Source organism: Pleurodeles waltl, chromosome 3_1, assembly GCF_031143425.1.
Source record: "Pleurodeles waltl isolate 20211129_DDA chromosome 3_1, aPleWal1.hap1.20221129, whole genome shotgun sequence".
Classification (NCBI taxonomy): domain Eukaryota; kingdom Metazoa; phylum Chordata; class Amphibia; order Caudata; family Salamandridae; genus Pleurodeles; species Pleurodeles waltl.
The window spans coordinates 182776380-182791947 of record NC_090440.1 but is presented as its reverse complement, the minus strand read 5'-3'; the positions used below and the strand labels follow the sequence as shown (position 1 = coordinate 182791947).

The 15568-nt window shown below is 41.3% G+C and overlaps 1 protein-coding gene across 1 annotated transcript in view; it reads left to right on the top strand.

Moving 5' to 3' along the window:
* EDC3 (enhancer of mRNA decapping 3) overlaps nucleotides 1-15568 on the top strand; it is a 268864-nt gene that overhangs the window by 30367 nt on the left and 222929 nt on the right. Inside the window, exon 2 of the mRNA XM_069222129.1 lies at nucleotides 1938-2138. Within this exon, the coding sequence (XP_069078230.1) occupies nucleotides 1975-2138 (164 nt within the window). The 5' untranslated portion in view covers nucleotides 1938-1974. The remainder of the gene's footprint in view (nucleotides 1-1937; nucleotides 2139-15568) is intronic.

Here is a 15568-nt window from a genome sequence, read left to right as displayed (position 1 = left end):
AGGTTAACCTTAGCAGAGTATCATTAGCGCACTTTTCAACAAAGCATTGATTCAGTCATTTGTCTGTTTGCTCCGTTTAGTAAACCCCTTAACTAACCTCAAATTAGCATTGGCATGTTGGACTTCATGCAAACATTTTTGGCAACACAAATTTAGAAAACATCTGACTATGGTCTCTGTCAAAAGAAGCAGTTGATACCTAGAAAGAAAAGGCAAACAGACAATTACAATTTCATCATCATATAGTTACCCTCCGTAATGGGTCAGCATACAGAGTCAGTCTTCGTCCTCAGGACATCAGTTGATTCACCATCAGCCAGGAAACACAGCAAAGTTCAGCAAGACGGGGTAAGTAGGGACACTTCCCTCATAAGGAGGAGAAGTATAGAACGGGCAAGGTAAGGGTGAGGATGGTTTGAAGAATCAAACAGCAAAGTCTTTAGGCAGAGTGACAAAGTGTCTGGGTCATAGCAAGAATAATTTGCAATGGCATCTCCCAATGGCTCCTCGTGTCAAAGGTTTTTATCCCTTTTCTGTTGTACAGTCCCCTAATTTCTAATTGGGCAGGTTTGGCACACCACTATCTCCCTCCAGTGGTTCTCCAGTCATACCATCAAAATTGTCACCTCATAACAGTTCTCATGTAGTTTATTGGCTCTTGTGATTGACGTCTTCAACGGGTAGAATGTCCAGTATAATGTCATATTCTTGTGGTCCTCTCTCATCCCCAGTCAGTAGTTTCATTGTCTATACCGGTTGAGGCGACCTTGTACCTTTTGCGAGTCTACACTGTTGCATTCAGCAAGAATGTTTCCTTGAGCAAGTCGGGTTTCATGAGAACGGATCTACTACAGTTACACTCATCTTCTAGCTTCTGGAAAAATACGATTACATGTCCTTCAGCAAGTCAGCACACTGCACGTTAGAAAAGCACATTTAATATGAAACCGGGCAGCTAGGCCCGACTCATGCTAACTAAGGCCTAGTGAATTAATTAGCAAAACCTTAATATATATCTCTTAATACTAATACAAAATCATACATTAGTGCATCAATAACTCTTTATTAGTCAATTTTATTAGTCCCCGTATAAATTGGCGGCCACTCCCCATGGGCACATTTCAGACTCAAGTTTAGTAAAACACATTAATACATTTTCTATGCGGCATTATTATGCATTAGTTCATAAACATTTCATGTTAATTTTGATTATAAGAGCTATGCTCTAACAAGTCCCAGTGTTCTATAACCTTAAAACATTTTTGAATATGCAGCGATTGAGAAATGCATTCCATTTTGTTGCTGGAAGATAGAGGTTTGGTTAGGAAAGCATTGATACATTCTGGACTTGAAAGAAAGCAGAAGCCCTTGGGTCCCGTTAATATGGAAGAAAAGGCACTATATTATCACAGTGTGTGCCATTTCATTGACTATCATCCAGGAACTTGATCTATTATAGAATTGCTTGTGGTCTTAAGACCTTTGATCACGTGATTCTACAATACCTATATCTTAGGAAAACTTTAAGTACTTGCTGGATTAGCAGTTATGCTTTGGTTGTCCTCACCTCATGAATATTCCCTAAGTTCACCTGGGCTCAAACTACAAAAGATGCTTTTCATTTCAAGTGCTAAATACTCTATTTCCCAGAGTGAGACACATTTAATTTGGGTATTCCTTATGAAAGCAAATCAAAGAATTTGTGTGATTGGATTTATTGTGTTTGTCCTCTGAAATAACTGGACCATGTGTAACCTGTTAACTGTGCTATATATGTGGTAAGTTGTGCACAAATGCATCCAATTCAATGAAGGACCTGTCACGTAAAATTGTTGTCCCATCTCCCATTCTTTACTTTGTCATTAAGACCTGATGTTAAAAAAAGAAAGAAGATGCCCTGCTAACCGAATGTTACATATTTGTCATTTCATTTTCAGGCAGAGTTAGCTCTCTACATAGTGGTCATTCTTCAGCATGGCTGCAGATTGGCTTGGGAGCATTGTGTCAATCAACTGTGGTGCCACTTTAGGGGTGTACCAAGGCAGGGTGTCTGCAGTGGACCAGCAAAATCAGACCATCTCCCTTACTCAGCCCTTTCACAATGGAGTAAAGTGCCTGATACCAGAGGTCACCTTCAGGTGAGTGCTGACTCTTGCCTCATCCCTCTTCGCCTTGTTTTAAACCTAGCTTTTCTATTGAGACGGGTCACTTATATCACAGAAATTGTGAGGTTTACATGTGCATATCATTACTGCAGTCCACCGCTACAGACCACGTTTCTAATATGTGAAAAACTGTGATGAGGTCACCCTACTTACCATCGTAGTTTTCATTAAACAGTTTTGGCATATTTAGCTGGTTAGTGTTAAGATTTCTACTACACTACCTTTATTGGGTATTTTGGTCCCAAACAAGGTGGTGCATCAACTTGGTGATTTGTTCTCTTGAAATAACTTTATGTAATTGCCTGCATGTACCCAGATTAGAATTATGTTAACAAAACAAGACTTGCATTAAAAAGTAAGCTGTAATCGAGTGCAGTTGTTTAGCGAGAGCAAGGATAGCATTGAAGGTGGCTTAGGTAGGAAATGTGCATACACAATTGGATAAGCCAGCTAATTTTACAGTGGAATTCTTCCTCTCTGCTTTGGTGTACAGTTGCCTAGAATTACCCTTGTTATTATTTAATTTTAGATCTACAGACGTTATGAGGTGTTCTGGTTCAATTGTCAGTCATTCAAAGATAGCTGCATCTAATGGTCTGAATATTATTAAAATGTTGCATTTGCAGCACAGTACATACTGTAAAATGTTTGAGAACTGTGGATTTCGTTTTGGTACACCAGTAGTATTATTTTTGTCTTCAGCAAATGACTACACGTTAAGGAAGACAACTGGTTATTTTAGTTACCTTTTTTAATACAATTTAACTGGCGAAAAAAGTATTCTTCAGTACCACTGCTCAGACACAAAAGAACCTGCTTCAGAAGCAAATGTGTTTGACTGTAACTCACCTTTGAGCTCAACTTTTCTACATTTTAAGCTACTGCAAAAACGTAGCTTTAAAGAATGTAGCTTTAAAGCAGGCTCTCGATTGCACATTTCAAGACCATGGCTCACTTGTGACATAATGATCAACTCTCTCACTTGTTCAAATCATGGCATCCAAATCGTCATCCATTACGTTTATAAGGTAGCTACGTACCTGTCTCATAGTAAGGTAACTCTGCTAGTTTATGGTGTATATATTGAAGATAAAGATATTTAGAAGCATTTGATTTTTAATTACAAAATTACTTTACGTCTTTCAATAACGCTTGAAAACTGGAAGGAGGCAACCTTTTTGCCTGGGTTCCGTGGTACATTTTTTAATTGGAACAACTAATTGTTTCATAAGAAACAGCGGCCCACAAGCAAGATTTACAGAGTGAAAATAAACACGTTATGACTAGGGTTGTGTGAAATTCACGCAAGCTGCTCATGTCATTTTGCAAAATTATGTGTTTGTGACATTTCAGCAAAATTCAAACCCATCATCCATTGCTACCTTTTAGTGTGAAATGTAGCCTCGTGTCAATTTTAAGAAGAGTTGGGGGGGGGGAAAAAAAGTACAAAAAAGCACCACAAACAACCACCACTCCTGTGCATTTGCTGTACATTTTTACAGTGACTGGTACATAATTACGCATAGTGGCATAACTCTATAATTTAAAAATGTTAATGTAACAAATGTAACAGAGAATCATGCAAATTAAGCAGCATAATTTAAATTTCGTCCAGGCCTTATGATGACTACATTATGGAGCAGAGGACGAAGGTTCCTAGAAATATTTTGTTTATGTATCTGATGAAAGACTCTGTAGGTTTTAAACTGTCTCTAGAGAGAGTTTATTTAACTCCTTTAGGCAGTATTGATTTTTGAGTTTATTTAGACATGCTACTTCAAAGATGCATGAGCAGTAGCTATATCTTAATTTCATCACAGTATCGGCTTAGTGTCCTGTTTTACAGCTGTTTACCTAATGGGAAGAAGAAGTTCTATCATATATTCGGTAGAAAATCCTGATCTCCTATGATCATTGGATTCTGGCTCAGCAGTCAGTTTTGAACCCCCAGAGCCTGTACTAGATGACGAAACCTTAGTTAAGTTAATATTTTATCTCATTCTAAATAGTTCACCTCTGCAGCGTGTGAGGCTTTGTAGTGTTTACAATACTATTGACTCTTTCTGTTCTTTTCTGGGATTTCACATGGACCCAGTGTTGGTGTAGTCTTAGTCTGTTCAACACATTAATTAGTGGTGGTTAGTATTGGTTGAGTGGAATGAATGTAACATCTGTGGTGGACTTAGGGTCGGCTTGCATAAGCCGTATCATATTTCTGTTTATTTCCCTTCTCATATGTGAGTACCTGCCTGATGCCCAGCCGATATACTATATTTGTATAGTTTAAAAACCTTCATTTGCCAATGATAAGGGCTTTTGTTTTCTGTCTTCTTAAGGGTGCAGGATGGTTTGACGAATTTACTCCATTGGCGCAGTGGAGCATGAATTTATGATGAGTTGGTGGGGTGGGGAAACATAAAACTACCAAATAATAAAGTATATAATAAATCAATAGGAAAACATTAAAGAACGCTTGCAATCTGAAGAGGAAAGCACAGTGAAACAAAGCAATATTCTTAAGAATCAAAGAGGGTGTCTCTTGACTGCCAGAGGTCAGACATGAGTCATCTAGGATTCATTCATTGTAGAAAGATAAACTAGATTTCTGCATATTGGTGTTTATTTCACTCCATGTATTCATACGTGCATGTCAACCAGCCAGTATAGTTGGGTTGTATAGTTCGAGGTTGTTCAATAGCCAGTAGTGATGGTTTTTGCTGCTCTGTTACTGAGGGTGCAGGATGGTTTGACAGATGTGTTCTTTTAGCTCAATGGGCAATGATTTAATGACGAGCTGGTGGTGTGCACTATTTTACAGCAAATCTAATGACTTTTAGTGTCATGTTGTATGCATGCATGAATGAACATGTGGGATATCTAGCATGTTCTGCTGCACTGGTAAGGCACATGATGTTTATCAGATTGAGGTACTTATCTTTTTAGTCTCTACAACACAGTGCTTTGCTAAACATCAAATACTCTACAAATATTAATAGTTACATTATGTTTGATACTAAAATTAATGCTGCAGCACATTATGTGATGTTTATATCCATTGTTGGCTAGGTCATTACCCAGGGGTGACTCCTCCGTTATGGCGGAGGAGTGTCACCCCACTGCTGAGGGCCAGCAGATAATAAAATTGTTTTATCATCATTTTATGTTTTTTATCTTATTTTTCACTATCTGGGCTGACTCTAAGGCAGAGAGCGGGGCCATCCTCTATGGACAGCAGCGTGGAGGAGGAGTGGTGGGCACTGCAAGTGGATGTTGGTTTGACCGGCTGTCTTAGGATGACCAAACTAACTTACACACTTACATTTCTCCAACCCGAGCTGGGTTGCACAGCCGGGTGGAGAAGGCACAGGCTCCTTGTCCCTGAGCGAGTATCGAGTCAGCCCTCTCAGACCAATTCTGATGCTTCTTTCACGCTGGGTAATAGCATTACCAACAGGAGAGCAGTATCTGGATTGGGTGGGGAGTCTAGGAGCCTGTGCAATCTGGTCCATGGATGGCTGGCAGCAGAGGAGCAGTAGGGAAAGACTTTTTATTTTTTTATTTTTTTTTATTGTTTTTTTTTTTTTTACCGTGGGCTACCCCTCCAATTTTTATTGCCCGTAGCCACCACTGTCATTACCAGTCCTTTTGCATAAGGAAAGTAAAGACATAGGGCCTGATTACAACTTTGGAGGAGGTGTTAATCCGGCCCAAAAGTGACGGTAAAGTGACGGATATACCACCAGCCGCATTACGAGTCCATTATATCCTATATTTGGGTATATCCGTCACATTTGGGACGGATTAACACCTCCTCCAAAGTTGTAATCCGGCCCATATTGTTTTAATGTGGCACAAGGTGGTCTAATTAACCTGAATGTAAACATTTCCGCATAAATGAAAAGTGTTAACTTTTGGAGCAAACCCAACATAGCTCATCACCCAAAGAACATCACCCTTCTGTGATGAGCCCTGGGGCCAATATCATGTTATGGGATCGTTTCTCATCAGTATAGGGATTTCTAGCGATTGAAGGAAATAAAAATAGAGTAAAGTAAAGAGACGTTAATGAGAAAAAACTTGCTTCTCTTTGTGTTTTTTTTAAATTTCTTTATTGATTTTTAAACAAAGGTGTCAATCCCTTAAGTGCTCCCCTCTCCCCTTGCCAATGGAGGAACTAACATCAATTTTGTGCACCTAAAATAAGGCCACTGGTTTGGCCCACCTCTGACATACATTATCATAGAGCACGTTCAGCTCAATACACATCAGAATCCCCACCCATCTCATTCAGGCTGCTCACTATAATTTGGCAGGCTTTTCTCTTTAAGCACCTTCTTCTGCTTGTTGCAAATTAATTTCTGCCATGTTCCATATTATGAGTCCCCGCCGGTCCTCCCTATATGTATGTCAATGTATGCCGCCCTCCACATTCAGCCCATACCCACTGGCTAAATTCCCTGGTCCAGCGCCCTTTAGTCAGCAGTTGACTAACTATCCTCTTCAACGCAATATATTTTTTGGCCATCGCCAGTCTAATTCCACCACTTTGTTTTATTACTTTTGTGTGCTTAGAGCGAGGTACATAGCCTGGCAGCCACGACTGTATCATCCGCTGCAAGAGAACCCCTGTCAGTGCACTCAGTTTGGTAATAATGTCTCCCCAGAAGTCCTTCTCCCCCTGGCAAGTCCACTATATGTGTAAATAGTCCACTACATGTGTAAATATGTGCCCACTGCCATCCAACATTTTGGGCAGTTATCTGATTTGGACAGTCATCCGGTGTAGGTGCTGTGGTGTCACATAGTCCATATGTACACATTTATAGTTAATTAATTTCAACCAAGCATTGCAGGTGACTTTCTTGCCGGTGCTGAGACTACTCCTCCACTCTTGCTCCCCCAAGTCCTCCCTTATATCTCTTTACTGGTAGGATTTTAGTGTAATCATACCTCTGTCTGTGCGTGGGACCAGTACTGCATAAAATCGTGAAATCTCTAAATGTGTGTCTGGCTCCCACGGAAACCCTGGCCAGGTCTTCTGGATTGCTGCCACCAGCCCAGCATACACAAGAACGCAATTGCCAGCAACACCCCATCTAGCACAATACGCTGCATACCCGATCAATCGGCCATCCTCATATAAATCTCCCACCCATTGGGGTATGCCTTCCCCATCCTTCTGTCTCAGGGAAGTTGGTACTGTGGGGAAAATCCCTCTACACCAAGGGACTAGTTGCTGCAGATGTATATATTTGCCTCCTTCCTCCTTGGATGCTTTGTCCCATATGTCCAGGGTCATTGAGATTTGCATTGGTGGTTTAGCTCTTTTCTTGTGAGAATTCAGGGGAACACCAATAGACTCATCTTGCTAAAGTATTTGAACTACCGGATCTGTGTCCTATTCATGAAGCCAGGGGACTATGTACTGTAGCTGGCCTGCTTGGTAATGAACTCTGAAGTTCTGTGCCTACATGCCTCCATCATTCAGTGGAAGCTTCTGAACATCAAGGCAAGCCAGAATCTTCCCTAATATCCTGGCGTTCACAATAATTATAGAAAGTGGACTATATGATTCACATTGTAAGGGATCCTTCCAGGCTTGGCAACACCACTATGTGTACTTCGTGGGGTGAGGTTGGGAGAGTCCCCACTTCCATCGCCTCCCTGTACATGACCAGCGAGGGGGTGCTTAGAAGATTCACATATGTTTGGTAGCCAGACATTTCTGGGTGCCTAGCCCATGCTCCTATTTTTAATTGCCCACATAATGTGTCATCAATTGGGGTATTCAATAGAGTCTGCGTTTCTGCAGTCACCCTGTGCAGGCCTGCTTCCTCTAACAGAGTTGTGATACCTGCCTCGTCAGCGGGACCCTTATTTGTATATAATATTGATTATAAACCCCCCCCCCCAAAAAAAATAATGTCATAGAAAATAGTCCTGTGCTCATTTTTTTTAGCCTTCACTGTATTACTTCTCTTTTCTCTGTTCTTTAGCTATTCTAGGAGACACCTAGCCATTACCCCCTGTTCGTGTATTAGTTCATTGTAAGTCCTGTAATCAGATTTCCCTAGTGTTTCTCTTGCTTGTTCCATGTCCTCCATTGACCGTTGTTTAGCTCCCCAGGTGTCTTCTGTGTGTGGTGCCTGCATTTCTGCTATGCGCCTTTCCAAGCCTGTTGTTGTTTTCCTGAGGGACTTCTTCACTCCATTGGTCATGCTAATGCATTTACCCTGTACGATCACTTTAAATGCCTCCCATACAGTCCACATCCCTGTGTTAACAGCAGATTATTCCCTGATCGCCTCTCGAATGTTTTCCCTGTCTACATGGTCATACAGTGCCCAGGTTTGTAAATGCCACTGTGGAAGTGGCACCACATATTTGCGTCCTAGCAGTTCTACTTGGCGAGTAATACCCACTGTGCATAAGGCACAAGATTGAGTTGACACATGATAATTAAAAGTAGGCAATGTAGAAGCTTAAAGTGAACATGTCTTTACAGCGACTACCACCCAAAAGCTGTTTTTGTACTATGGCAGGCCTTGCTGTCCTATGTAGAAAACTGAAATACAGGTTATAATCTGAATACTGTATCTCTGTTATGGGACTAGTTAGAGAAATAATTAAACAAGTATTTGTATTAGTTATTAAAAATCCAAGTCGGTGGTGAAGTCAGATTTTTAATAAATATTTAAGAGGAGTAGCTTTTAGAAAGTTGTCTTTTCTTTGCCTAAAAGTTACATTTGCATTTGCTTACTCTTCTACCAGCCAGTAATTAGCATTAGAAAACACACTCTGGAACCTGACAGAATATTTAGGATGGGAAGTAAGCATCCTTTTTAGGTCGAGTTTAGGCAGCATGCATGTGTTGTCTTTGACATATTGTAATCTATTTCTGTGGGCTTTCACCTCGCCCATCACGTTCATTCGTTCCTTAGCCTGCCTTACAAAATTTCCATGATTTCATAGACAAATACTTTACGTTTTTCCTGCTTTGAGACTGCTTTGTTACCGCCTTGGAGACTGACCATGTTACATGGATTATTGCACAATCAGCTATATACCTTAGTGTGGCTCACTAATGTTTTATTTTACCTCTCCGCTTTGTGCTCCATGTCTGTATGCTGTTTCTTCCTTGTTTTTGGGCATGCCACTGTTTCTTTGTGGTGTCTGGGCCCAAAGGATGCAACCTGAAGGGAGATTCTTTTTTCTTTTTTTTGTTGGAAGTTTCATACAGTACAAACTATCAGAGGAGCGCTTTACATGTTTAGCAGATAAAAAATATATGGACTGGCACATTTTAAACAGAAGAAAACACAGAAATCCTCAGCGCGGCTCTCCTGGCACAGCAGGAAAGTCTATACTACAATATTCATAATACTCTGGGGAAACTCTCCGCATAATGCTTTGCGGAGCATTTCTTTTACAAAAATCTTTGCCCATAACTCAATGTGGTAGTTCTAGGATAATGGGACCATTACCAAAACATTCAGCATGACACACTCTTTCTGTCTAGGTCATCTCTAGGTCCCCACTCTTAAGTTGGGGTGACCCCAAAATAGTAACCTCTCCCACCATTCAGTGTCTTTTTAAGCTCTCATGTCTGAACTTTGTTCTATGGCTGGGAATACTTTGTGTTTTTAAGGCCCTTGTTTTTAGTAATATTGCTATAGGCCTGCAAGGCCTGAAAACGTGTAGGGCACTGAGCCCACTAAGGGCGAAATATATGGTTACCCTACATTACTTTTTGCCATTCTCTTCATGTGGCTATGCTATCTAGGAGCTGACTATATTGTTACATGACCACCATATTTCTTCCAAATGCTATGTTTATTGTGGTGTCCTCTAGGGGCTGTTCTGAGCACTACAGTCAAGACACTACAAAATTCGCTGCACTAGGAAACTCACCCCTTAATGCTTTGTGGGGAATTCCTTTTACAAAACATTTCTGGCCATAACTCCATCGTGTGGCGCTCCTAGGACTATGGGACCACCATCAAAACGTTCAGCACGATGTGCCCTTTCTGTCTAGGTCATCTCTGGGTCCTCACACTAGGTTGGGGGGGACCTCAAAATAACAACCCCTCCCACCATTTAATGTCTAAGTTCTCTCATGGCTGAAACTTTTGTTTTACAGCTGGGAGTAGTTTGTGTTGTAAGGACCTTGTTTGTAATATTACTCTGGTAGGAATGCAAGGCATGAAAATGTGTAATGCATAACTCCCCCTAGGGGCTAGATGTATGGTTATACTGCATTACGTTTTGCCATTCTGTTTTCATGTGGTAATGCTCTCTAGGGGCAGACTATGTGGTTACATGACCACCATATTTCTTCCAAATGCTATTTTTTAGTGTGGTGCCCTGCTGGGGCTGTTCTGATAATTACAGTCAAGATACTACAATAGTCGCTGCACTCAGAAACTCACCTCGTTATGCTTTGCTGGGCATTCCTGTTACAAAACATTTTGCCCATGACTCGATGTGCGGTGGTCCTAGGATAATGGGACCACCGTCAAAACGGTCAGCACAACTTGCTATTTCTGTCTAGGTCATCTCTGGGTCCCCACTCTAGGTTGGGGGGCGGGGGGCATCACAATATTGATATAAATGCATATGATAAATAATAGACATTTTTTCATTTTATTTTTGCTGCAGATAGAGAAAGAAGGTAAATGGAAGTGCTCTAGTTATTTGCAGGGCCATTGGATTTATGTGACTGAGAGGACCAAATTATGTGGCAGGGTTGACCAATTTATGTGGCAAGAAAAGTCCAATTATTCATTTACAACCCCAATAGCTCTAACCCAAGCAAATGCAAGACCTATTACAGTGCAGATGCTTGTTTACCTTAATTTCAAATCCTTTTTGACAGTTCTGCTGGTGTTTTAAATATAACTCTAGTGATGTACTTGAAAGTAAAGGAACAGGGTGTCAAACAATTTTTGTGGATCCACTATCTGGTTGTGGGAAGACCCTACAGAGAAGTCTGTCTCTGGGTATATTCTGAGTTAATGGTTGCTTCACACCTTTTTTTGGTTTTGATTTGAAATGTGGGAGGAAATGAGAATTACCATAATACACTTCCCACAAACACCCCAGCCCTTGAAGTTTTAGTTTAGTATAGCTGAAGACTTTCACCATCCAGGAAAATGCCTGTAGTGGATAGGGTTGGCCCTAGGAACTTTTTTACCCCTTTGGTTAGGGCTGCCCATGAGTCAGTCACACCCACTAGCTCATGCCAGGTATAAATGTAGCACCTCCAGGCAACCACTTTAGAATACTCCTGGACCTGCGGACGTTCAAAAAAGGGCTGAACTTGCTGTCTGCAACCCGAGAAGAGACCTAGAGGACTTGAGTGGCTCTCTGTTGTACACGGGACAAAGAAGTGGACTCCAACAGTCATAAAGCTGACCTCATGTTTATGCTACTGTGAGAAAAGCTGCAAGAGGCCTTTTCCTGCAACTGCCCAGCTGACCAGCCACAATTGGAATGGATTGGGCCCTACTGTAGGTATCTGAGTCTGTAAGTACATGAGGTTCCTGGGGAACTTTAACAGGGTACTCCTGTGGTAGATTGGCACTTAAAGGACTAAAATCTGAAGATAAAATCTTTGACCAGGACAAACCTGGTTGTTGCCTCTCACCCCGTGCTCCATCACGGCTAGCATCAATATGTGCCTAGCTTCTAGTGTACCCGAACCATTGACTAGCAATGGCACTGTATGCTTTTTGGCACTATTCCTACTTAAAAGTTTAAAAATACATACAACCACTTTCCCTTATAGTATTTTTGTCATTCTTGGTGTTATTTTGTGGAGTAAGATTTACTCTATTTTTCTAATTGTTTGAGGATTTTTATTTTACATCTCGATTTTATTACTGCATAAATATGTTACACATTTCCTAAGATAACTGCTTTGTGCAGTTCGCACCAGCGGGGTGAACTCCGGTTAATTTGGTGAGTTTAAGGGTTCCTTCTGACAAGTTTGATTATTCCTTGAGGTGGGTAGTCACCCATCCCAGTTAATAATCCAATTTCTTATGCTTACAGAACAAAATATACTTATACTAAATGATGGTGTATTTTTTTTTCCCTTGGGAGGGTTTTCTTCCGTTGTCTTGATATTAAGTAGGATAATCCTCACTACTATGTTTTTAAAAGAATTGAAAGTTTCAATGTTCTCCCGGAAGCATCATATGCCAAATTATGGGATGTGAATCTATCCTGAATCTTATGGACTCATGGCAGGATAACATCTGTCAAGGAGAGAGGAAATTTTACATTGTCGATTAGGACAGAAGGTTTGGATTTAGCAAGTTTAAAACTTACTGACTACCAATGATGCAACCATCATCCCTGGTTAGAAGTAGAATTCCTTGAATGTTGATTCTGTGGAAAAGTTGAGCGAATTCAATAGTTCTTCCACCCGACCACCTAAAGAGAAGGCCTTTTGGTGCCTTTACTCCTCTCACTGAGTGATCCCCCAAATCTGTAGCTGTTCTTGCTTCACTCATTACCCAAAAAACCCATCATATGATAATTGAAGAGAATACTAGTCTGTGGGTTTCTTAATAGCGATAAGTTGTCTAGTTCCGATACGCCTGGCCTCCTTTGTCATAACCTCATAGGCTTTAGCTCATCTGACCACACACAGTTTCAGAGTATCTGAAAATGCCGAATAGGAAACTGGTCTGGTATAGCACACTTCCCCTAGAGGCTGTAAATGTGACACATTGAGGAGTAAGTATTAAATAGGTCTAGGGCACTTTTACATGATCGAAGGCACACAGCAAAATAGCCAGCTTATTTAAAAGCTCTCTCCTTGACAGATAATATCCTGCCATTATGCCAAACGATTCAGGGTAGATTTGCATCCCATAATTGGGCATATAGTGCTTCAGGGAGAAAAGATAGTCGAATGCCTGGGAGATGTCTCCACAAAGTGGTATGTTTTTCCACCAGCACCCCAATGAGAGTCTAATAGCTTGCCAAAATTGCAGGCCTTCAGGTTTTGATAGTCCTAGAAGCAAGCTCGCTGTCTGCCAGTTCAGAGAGGTAATTCAGTATTTATTATCTGTCAACCTGGGATCCCGCTGCTATCTCAAACACCAGCAGGGCCACATTCGCCATGCTGAATTGTATCATTTGACTGACTCAGACTAGGCCTTTTTATGAGACTCATAATACTGGGATTTTCCAGTATCTCTGGTAAACTTCCATGCCTTAAGTTGGAAAGATCCTTCCCGTACCAGTTGATAGAAGTTACCTTGACAGTCCTTCAGTATATCTGGCTGCTGAGGAAGAAGGACTAGAGAAGTCTAAGAAAGTCAAAGAAGAACTGGAAACCAAATGTGTAATCTCCACAGGACCGTTATTAGAGTTTGCCTTCTGTCTTCCCACCTGCACAGTCAGTCTTGTAATAATTGTAATTGGGTGAAAAGCATAGTTCAGTTTGACTCCAATTCTGATTGAAGGTGTTTGGCTTCATCCAGCTCTCCTAGACTCCAGCAGAAGTACCACGGCATCTCACGTTGTCTTGCTTTTTTCAATGTCACGTGGAACACTCCTGCATCCAGTATTCATTCAGTGAAACCCTTCTGGTGCGTGGTGTTCAGTCTGAAGTCCTATTTTGGCTGCCAACTGAAATCCTCTGTCAAGGCAGAAGTGCCAGAGGTTTTGGCCAGTTCTTCCAGTACTCCAGACTTCATGCCCCACTATTCTATTTATGTATTGTCTATTTGTAGAAGCACAAAGCAGGCTATTTTGTTCTTTGTCAAACATTTTACTGTGAAGTATTTCACCAGGAGTTCCGGAGAGATGATGATCATTCCCAGTTGTTTAGCTGACAACTGCCCCACTGTGGTAATATCCTCGCAGTGAGCTCCCCATCCTGAGCACCTGTCACTCACTTCTTTGACTATATCTGAAGTGGTTCAGAAGATAGCCCTGCCATTCCAGACCCTATGTTGGTCAGCCACCAATGGATCTCTGTCCTGGCTTCTTCTGTGAGAACGATTTTCTCTGCTCAAGTGAGTTCCCTCTTGAGATGAAATACTTCAGTCTTTGAAAAGTCCGGTAATGAAGTGGTTGCGGGAAGATTGCCTGAAATGACTGTTAGGAGTCCCTCCAGCCTTGCCGGTTGTCATAGAGAAATGGCCATCCTCAGTAGTGCTCTTCTCAATTCTTGTCTGATAGTCTCCTTTTCCTTCTAAGGGAGTTTCAGCGTTTAATGAATTAAGTCTGTCACAGACCTGAGCAATGTAACCCTTCTGTTGATGATGTATCCCAAGCCTTCCAGGAGGGTTCTTGTCATCCTCAAGTCGTCTTATTGGTTCATCAGTGAAATATCTCCTAGGTATACTATTGGATAAAAGCCCGGTCCATGCACCTTAATTAAATACCAAAGCACTGATGATAGATTGAACTGTAAGTCCAGTAACTCATAAATCTGCTCCTTCCACAAAAATAAGATGAACTTTCAATGAGGTGCATAAATCAGAATTGAGACAAGTATGTTTCAGGTCCAATCTGGCCAGCCAGTTGTTATTTAAAAACATGTGTCTGATGAGATGAATCCCCTCCATCTTAAAAAGGCAGAAACCAGCCATTGTTGAATTTAGCATCGATTTAATACTGTATGAAGACCTTTGCCCATTTTCTCTATTAAGATTAGATTGCTTATAAAACCCTCTGGGTGCAAAGAAAAAACAATGACCCCTCAGCCTTTCGCTGTTTGAAGGTCTCCAGCATTTCCTTAATCTCTCTCCACTTATGTTTAAACAAGCTGAGACTCCTGCCCACTCATGGTTGGGGGTGGGGGTAATCCTTACCTTAACGACTCCTAGTGCACTGGTGGTGCAACAGAATGCACTTCTGCTTCCATGACATCTGCTGGTTTGCTGTGTGGGCAGAAAACAAAATTCTGAATATCGTTTGATCCTGTCGTTAGATTGTTTTCCTAAGGATTGGAGGTAATGGTTAGCTGGTCGAAGGGCTCCCCTTGCTGTACTGGCCGTGCTAAAAGTCCTACAGCTTCAAACTCTTTTCATAGCCTGTTGGGATTTATTCAAAGAAGGAAAAAATGGTAACAAACTTGTGAAGGTCCATTTATGAAGGGGTCTCCGAAGAGACCTCCCTCTGCACTGGCCCACTTCTGAGAATGCAAATTTGCCCAACTTGGGGATTACTTTGTGTAGGAAATTACCATCTTGCCTGGCATGTTACCTCCAATTTCACTGTATGTATGTTTGTTTTAGCCTTTGTGTCACTGGGATCCTGCTAGGCAGGACCCCTGTGCTCATAGTATGTGCCCTGTATGTGTTCCCTGTGTGGTGCCTAACTGTATCACTGAGGCTCTGTTAACCAGAACCTCAGTGTTCATGCTCTCTCTGCTTTCTAAA